The sequence below is a fragment of the Volvox carteri genome (genome assembly GCF_000143455.1).
Source record: "Volvox carteri f. nagariensis unplaced genomic scaffold VOLCAscaffold_53, whole genome shotgun sequence".
Taxonomy (NCBI): Eukaryota; Viridiplantae; Chlorophyta; class Chlorophyceae; order Chlamydomonadales; family Volvocaceae; genus Volvox; species Volvox carteri.
Genome location: NW_003307596.1, coordinates 817,630 through 826,283, shown reverse-complemented (window position 1 = coordinate 826,283; position 8,654 = coordinate 817,630). Strand labels below are relative to the sequence as shown.

Below are 8,654 nucleotides of genomic sequence, written 5' to 3'. Positions count from 1 at the left end.
CCTCTGATCCACGTCTCTGAGAAATTTGCCAGACCGGTGAATGCGCGACGGCAAGTCGTCTTCCAAACTATAACATGCATATTGCACAGCACGTTTCCGTGCGTATGCCCACCGTGTCCGGCTAAGCCGAATGGCCGTGGTTCATACCGGTATGCCTACACAATTGTTCTGAATGCATCTTCTCGCCATCGCCCCATACAAAGCCAAAGTCACCAATGTTACCTTGTAGCTTTCTTATCACCACACCAACTTGCCACATTCATTCCAAGTTTAAATACGCGCAACTTTGAATGCAGCAGCACCGTTGAAGCGCAGCGGCGCACAAATCCAATTCGAAACACCCTTACTGGTGCCAATGTCAGCATTCCTAACAACTCTGCCCCGTCCTTCATAAAGCTGCTGTACACATTTACCCGGGGCTAAAACAAGGAATGAGGCCATTTTGCCGCCAAAGTTTGAAGCCAGCCGTGACGCCGATGCAAAAAAGGATGCTCAGCCAAATTCGTCAGGCAATAGTTGATGCTCAACCTCCGCATAGCTTAGCGTGCTCTACGCTCTCTCCTGCCACATGGGTATTCACATTTCCACCGCATACATACTCACCTACGTATGTACACGGCGGGCCAGTCCCAAGGACTAAGGCCACTTTTAAGATCAAGACATGCTCCTGTGCAGCTATGCCGTGTAATACCCTCATCACGCAGTCTCCTCAAAAAAGACATGCGGCTTCCTTACCAGAGCCAAGACAAGTCAAGAGCAAGGGAAAGGAAAAAGCCGTAGTACTATGCCAGTATTCAATTGCAGACCAGGCGCCCCGGCAAGCACTGCGAAACGTACGCAGTCGCCGCTAGGCTCGAGTCGCAAGTCCCCTGTCCTAAATGGTCAGTCGCAAGTCAGCGGCAGTTGCGCGACTGCCCGGCGAGGCGCTTATAGCTCCGCCCCGCCTTTAATTGCTGGCCTCAGCACAAAAAAATTCAAAAGGGGTTTCCGGCACCCTACACACACACGCTGGCATGCGCACAGCGCCCAGTTGGTACTAAGGACCTTACCCACGCTCTTGCCTCTCCTCAGCAACTAATCCGGTAGATGCCCAAGTGCTGACAGGCCTAACAAACGGCCTCCTCCCCAACCGACGCATCAGAGAACCCCCTCTCTCCTATCCGCCTTGCTATGCAGGCGCTGCTATAAGCTTGACGCTCGATGCCGTTATACGCGTAGAAGGATGACGTTGCCCATACTAAGGACGCCCGACTAGCCCCCGCTCTCTCTCTGCGGGTGCGGCACCACATGCACGTGCGTGGGAGTGCTTAGGGTTTACTAGGATGCGAGCTCAGACCATTGCTTCTGAGACCTCTAGTGCCTTTTGCCTTCCAGGCCAGTTGGCACCCAATTGTTCAACCATCGTCGTACTGTCAAGTGAGAGGAAACCACCAGGATTCCGAAACGACAACGCCGTACAAACAAAAAAGCTACACATCATGACCAGGCGTTGATGACTCCAAAACGGCTCTAAAGACCAAATAAGGTAGGTTACGTGGACAAACGGAAGGAAGGAAGCGTGTAAACGGCCGCGGCATATGGGGCAAGCAAGAATTTAACCAGGATAGGCTGACAACAAACCAACTTGCTGTGCCCTGAAGCGTCCAAAAAACACAGCTAAAGATTCATGAATCGATTACCAACGGCCATACCAGCATAGCGACACCCACCGCAATCTCCACATCATTATCCCTGGACAGGAACAAATTAAAAACCACCACAACGGTGGAGGCGACCGTGTGGGAACAATCCAACTGCTGACGCGCTGCTTGCAGCGTGCGTGCGTGCATGCCGTCCTCCACAATCCGTTTAACGCCATTCACCTATTGGCACAACTGCCGTTCAAAGCTGTACAAGAGCTGCGGAATCCATATCCCCATCCGGAATCTACCATTTATTCGCCATTAGTTGTAAACCACCTGGAACGATCAATGATCAGCTAGCATCGTCACCGTGAGCACCACCACCAATTCTGGCGCCCGGTTCTGGGGGCCACAAGAGCGCCTCCAAGATAAGGGCTCGGGAACACAAGTTCACAACTGACACACTCTTGACTCCGCAAGGTGCCATGAGAAATTCTCCGCAGCAAAACCGCTAAGGTCGCTCGCATGCCTGCCATTAAAAACGCGCCACAAGCAAATGTGCTGTTGCACCAATCACCATCAATATCTCTAATTGATCCCATTCCTCACCAGGCCGGGCGAAGCGTTACGAGGCGTCCTGACCCTGCCGCCAGACAGCGGCGTGGACAACCTGCCAACCGTGCCGCGGCAAAACCGACATCACCGACAAAGCCACCAGGTAGCTACCGGGTCCAGACTGTTGACTCTTTCCGCTCTTTCCATCATCGGACTGACGACAACCCCACTGCGACCCCATCGGCATCCAGCAGCATCGCACGGCGCCACGCCACACTAGCCACAAGACACGGCGCCGCGGACCGCAGTTCATCTCCCTTCCCGCAACAATGCCTTCCCTCTCTCTCAATATATGTACTCTCCGTCCCAATGACCTATGGCCTCTCTTATTCCCTAACCAACACCTCTCAACCTCCAGCACTAACGCAATTTGACAAGAACCCGACTGGTGCCGATCGATTTGGCACATTATTGACACAACAGAAGAAGGACTAAAAACCATATATGGTAACCAGCAACCTGCCACCACCGTTCTAAAGTCCATAGGAATATAGAAAGAGAAGGCGCCAGCCGTTAGCCTGACCGCTGAAGCACCCACCACCCCCGGAGGGGTATGGGTGCAGCACGGTGCGGTGTCACGGCCGCAGTGTTGCAGCAAAGATAGCGAATAACTCTTTTCCCACGCAACCTTTGGTGTGTTGTTGCGATGTTGGAAACCTGTACATGATTGTGAACGATGTCGGCAGTACACAGACTACAACCTACAGAAATCACCTCGCTCCGACAAAATGCGGCGTCTCGAAAAGCATCGTCTTCAGAATAAACAAGATAATGAAGAGCAATCGATCGGTAATTTGTTACTATGTACCGTACGGACAGAGGGACACGGAGGGTTGGACTGGGATGCTGCTCCTGCACATTCGCAGGGCCGGCGCTGCCTTCACAACGGCTACTAATGCCAATCACAAGCTAAACACCCCAAGCTCGACAGGACCGCAGCCAACCTCCCTACAACCCCAAGCTGGCTGCTGATTCAGCACGCCGCACTACTTCCCTGAACACTGTCCTCGCACCATACATACATACGTACCTACATACCACGCACACGGAACCTCTCTGCTCTGGGTGTAAAGCCTAAAACTGCGTCTCAACCACACGACAAGACAGACAGACAGATAGGCAGAAAACACACGAAATTCGCTGCAAGACAAAACAACGCAAAAGGTCCATTCTAACGTGCAAACAACAGTCGTCTTCGGGTTGGTAACCGGAATCACAAGGCCTATCCAATTTACACTCAGGCGCCGTACGCCAGCTGTCGTACGCACCCGTAGGAGAAAATACGGACATCAGAGGAACACCACGACGAGTCCGTATCCTCGCAGAGCCTCCATCCACCCGCCACTCCGTTCACAATCCTTCCTGTTCCATTGAACATTGTATCCTCGACTAGCAATGACCACCACGTGCACATCAGCCAGCTCGCGATGCAGAGCCGCCGTACTGCCGGACCTGAAAAGTATAATAAGTGTTGGCTGCGTAACATAACTCACTAACCTGCATGCTTCATTTGCCAATCGCTGGCAGTCTAAAACAGACACAAGACACGACACCAACACAAGAACAAAATCTGTCGTTTCGTACATCATAGCGAAAACGGATGATCTGAAGCTTTACAGTCAAGGAAAACTAGATCACCATAGGTTGAACAAAAAGCCTCTGGCAGGCTGAAATTGCAATACCGCGGCATATCTCGCGGCAATTGACTACGTGCGATACACTTCGTCACGGGTGTCAAGTTGACAAAACGATTAAAACCTCCGACGAAAAAGTCTTTTTTCATCTCATGTCGCGCCAAACCTACGAGACGTACACATGCCTAGCCCACCACGCAGCCCCCAAAACTAACTCAAGCAAAAGCGGCTTGGCTGCAAGGCGCAACCGGCGGCGACAGCGGCGATGCGCTGGCCCTCAGTTGTTGCGGCGGCGACTGTGGAAGCTGCGCCGCTGCCGCCGCCGTCACCATAGGCACCGGAGCCCCCGCCACCACACCTCCGGTTGCCGCCTCAGCAGGTAGTCTCTGCGCCGCCGCCAAGGAAAAGGGATGTCCGCATGTGGCCCCAAGCGGCCCCAAGCCGGCGAACCAACTCGGAGAGTTCCTCGGCCCTCCCTCTTTCATCGCCATCGACCCAGTGCCGGGCGGTGAGCCGCCGCTACCAAGCCCAGACCCAGCTTGCCCTCTTCCGACCGAACCCACGAGGGCTGCCGCAACCGCCAGCGCCGCACAGGCGCCGTGGGACCAGCCGGCAGCCGGCGCAGGCAAGTTCACAGGCAGAGCCGCGCCAGCTGAACCTGACGCCTGGCGGGGCAGACCCACGGCGGTCGCCTCTGCGGCTGGCGGCGGCGGCGCCGCCGCCGCCATGGCGCGCAACGCAGCACCCGTCGCTGGAGGTCCTCCACGCGCCGGCGGCGGCGCCGATAGCCACTGCTGTTCTACACGTCCACACACACTCATGATCTTGAGCGCCGTCTCGAACGCGCGCGCCGCCTCAGCAGACTCCGCCCGTGCACATGCCGCCGCTGCGGCGTTGGCGCCGCTGCCTCCAGCCGCGCTGTCCCTTGCTGCTGTTAGAGCATCGATACGCTGTAGCTGTAGCTGCGCTTGGTCAAGGTAGGCCGCTTTGTTAGCCACGTACCAGTGGTATAGCAGTGTAAGCTCACCCTGTACCTTTCCCAGGCATGACGCCGACGTTGAATTGGCCGCTGACACTGTTCGCTGGCTAGGTAGCGGGGCCAGGGACCGCGTCTGCTGCGGCAACAACGTCGTGTTGGCGGTGGCAGCTTCGCGCAAGGCATCAGACGCAGCGCGGACCAAACCGGGGTTCGCAGCAACAGCCACGGCGGTCCCAGGCAAGCCCGAGGATAAGGTGCGTCCCAGCAGTGCGCTTAGAGAGTCCTGTCCCGGCGCAAGGGCCGTCGCGCCGCCGGTAGCTGTAGCAGGAAGCGGCCCCGCGGCTACCGCGGCGTCGCTACAGCTGCCGCCAAGGTGACTGCCGGGGCCGGAGGCTAATCGTGGCGGAAGCACGGCGGAGCTGAAGGGCGATTCGGTCGTCGCAGTTGTGGGTGTGGCCGACACGGACGTGTTGTTACTGCCATAACTGTGAGGTAGCATCAGCGGCGCCGTGGAACCCATCGTGGCAGACATTCCCTGCTGCTGTTGCGGCACCAGCTGCAGGGTGCTGGCGCTGTCCGTTGTAAAGGGAGAGACCTTGTCAGCTGCCGCGGCTAGCGCAGCCAATGCCGCCAGGCCTGACAATTGCAAGGGATGATCGGTGGCAGCCGTCACTGCATGCTGCTGTTGCAAGGAAGAGAACGGCGGTCCTACGGACGCGGTCACCGCCGTCACGGCAGGAGCTGCTGCAGCAGGAACGGCTGCCGCCGCCGCCGCTGGCTTATCGCGCACGGAAGTATCCCGTTCGGCCGGGGCATTCCTAGCGTCACGCGGCTCCCCCGCCGCTCCTGAAACGCACGGTTGCACAGCCATCCCATCTGCGCCTAGTCGCGGCAGAGGTCCCCCTTGCGGCAGCTCTGGCGCCCCAAGCGTTACACCGCTGGATGGTAGGGCTGCCGCTGCCGCCGCCGACGCCGGGGGCCGCCCCGATTCCCCCTGATGACGCCGTTCGTTCGCCACCGGGTTGGCGCTGCCGTGCACGTGGGCAACACGGCCTCCACTACCACTACCAACAGGCCTGTCCTCGCTGCCACTGAAAGACTGAGAGATGGCGCCACTGCCGCACTGCAAGGTTTCTTCCACCCATGTTTGGCTTATGGGCTGAATGATGCGAATCCGCTTCTTCAGCCGTGCAGCGACCTCCGGAGGGAGTGCTGCACCTAGCTGGGCAGACACGGGCGCGCAAGGGAGCGAAAGCTGCGTATCGCGGCGCGGAATGGCCGTGGAGGCTCTGGCCGCTGCAGGCCCAGCGCCGGTCCCGCCGCTGCCTTGCTGGGCCACGCTGCTAGCCTGTACATCCGCTGCCAAATGCGCACACGTGTCTCTCGGTCCGCAAGGCACAGGGCTTACTGTGCCATCCGCTGCGCCACACGCCGCTGGGGCGTTGCTACCCATTGCTGCATCCCTCAGTTCAAAGTCTGAAAGCTTTTCCCTGCACAAGCAGTCGCTCTGGCCATTGCTAGCCCCGTCACCACCACCACCGCCACCAGCTGCCTCGTCGCTCTGCCCGCTGCCGCCGATGGGGTTTCTATCACCAGCTGTTGCTGTCAAGCTAGCATCGCCAGCGCTGCCGCTGGCGCTGCCATTACTATCCCCTTCGACGGTCGGTGTTGTCACGCCTGGTGGCCGTTTTTGGCTCGCAGCACCATTGCCGCACACTACCGTCAGAGCGTCGACGCCGTTCTCTTGCCAGCAGGGGAAAGGATCAGGTTCGGCAAGCTGGTGCTCAACTCCACGGGGCGGCCGTTCGTTTCCTTGAGAGCCGAAAGACCCGGTGCGTTTAGCCGCCGCGCCGTCAGCACTTTCTAGGCTGCACAATGGAACGAGGACACGGTTAGCCAGCGCCTGGGCTGTGGCCGCGGCCACAGTAGGATCTGCCAGCGCAGCTGCAAGGCGCTTATCCAGGATGACGGGTGAGCTGGCGGACAGGAGTGCAGACAGGTGGCTGTCACCGCCTGCGCTGAGGCCACTGAGAACGGAGGACACGCCGGCAGATGCTGTGGCGTTTGATGCCGTAGCCCCGGGGTGGCACCCTCGGCCGTTTTCCTGAAAACTGCCGAGTTTGGCGACTTCACTCACGAAGCCCAGCAGCTGCGCTACTGCCTCCTGGTCCGTCCTGGTCGCCGTATTGGCTGCGACCCGCTGCCGTATTGGCAGCGGGAGTGCTCGTTCCGGCTGCTCGAAACCGGAAGGGTGCATAGCGGCAGGCACGCGGCAATGCCCATCACTTACGGAGTCCTCGTTGACCTGAGCTGGCAACGAGGAAACTCGCGGGTGGCATGGAACTGATGGTTCTGTCTGTGTGGATGCAGCATCGCCGTCCATAGCCAGTGCCCTTGTCCTCTTCGCGCCCACACTAAAGCCCGGCCCTACGCTAGTATCGCGGCTCGAAATAGCCACCCTGCCCATAAGGGCATGCCCGTCTCCAGTTGTGGTCGCAGTCGCGACAAGGCCAACCCGCCCTTGTGCTCCATGGCCCGACGCGTCTCCCCAGCGTGGCCCTGACCTGGCCTTTGACAGTGGTCCCAGACCGCCACAGGACGAAGCATGGGATACAGAAAAATCCGCATTACTAACTGCGCCGTGGGCACCGGAACTCTGATACTCGGACTTTTGCGCGGCAGCCGGTTGGGCTGGGATATTAAAGCTGCTGCCAGCCGCTCCGACCTGACCAGCAGTCTTCATTCCCCAAAAATAATGCCGTTACAATAAGCCCAAGTTGCTTCAGTTTCCCTCGACGATAACAGCGGAGCCTGGAAAAGCACCACGCAGGGTTGGGAAAACATAATGAACATGTGAACTCTTCAGCCAAGATGGACACAAGGAAAACAAAAGCTTGGAAGGCGGGCTGGACTGAAACGCTGGCCGCTTAATACATCATACATATCTTCCAAAGCAAAGATACTTTTGCGCTGCATGTTGACTCCAAGATTGGTTCAGCGCGATCTAACCTTAATCAAGTGCGAGAAGCCCTTAGCGCCTTGGGAAAGAGCCAGCCCTCATAGCAACGCAACGCAGAAAAGTGAATCCTGGTCAGTCATTGCCTCAGCAATCTATCGTCTGCGGTGCATTTCGCTAGACACATGAACAATCGTTCACGAGCCCAAGACCATCCAACAGCCCATGTAGATAAGGTGTCACGCAGGTGAAGAAGTCCGCCTGAGCAAAACTTGGACAATACACCTAGATTCCAATTTTATTCTGATTCATTCGACCATGAATAGATAGGTATCTGTAGCTTGTGTCACAGCATGACGGAAATTCCGTACATGGAACAGTGAAAGCCACTCGTACAGTCGATCACCGTTCCATACTAAATCAACGATAAAACTGCGCAGAGGATCCACATACGCCACAATGAAAGGACAATCGAATGCGACACCCTGCTGGGACAAATAGACGGCCAATGCTTATGAGTTTGCACATCGAAAAGGATGTTGCCATGAGCCGGTAATGCCTGTGGTGATGAAAAGCTCTTAGAATGTTGCGGGGCTTCCAGCCGCGCACCTTAATTACCAGCGGATGAGTGCTGCCCACAGCTGCCGGATTCGGGGAAATTATCGTGGGATGTTCCTATGAGGGTCAATAGCCCTTGTCCGAAAATAAGGGCAGTAACCTTGTGGGTCGACAGCCCATGTTATCGGGATTCTCGAGCTGCGAGCTCCATGCACGGTACCCCTACGGTGCTTGTACGACACTGACGAAACTCCCGCGCGACATGACATCACTTACATGGCCTCCCTGCA

General features: G+C 57.2%; 1 protein-coding gene across 1 annotated transcript; it reads right to left on the bottom strand.

Annotated features, from left to right (window-relative positions):
• Nucleotides 1–4,086: 4,086 nt before the first annotated feature.
• Nucleotides 4,087–7,593, bottom strand: VOLCADRAFT_96607 (uncharacterized protein; the record flags this gene model as incomplete). Its single annotated transcript, XM_002955587.1, has 1 exon — nucleotides 4,087–7,593. The coding sequence occupies one exon, from the start codon at nucleotides 7,591–7,593 to the stop codon at nucleotides 4,087–4,089; it is 3,507 nt and encodes a 1,168-aa protein (XP_002955633.1).
• Nucleotides 7,594–8,654: the final 1,061 nt, after the last annotated feature.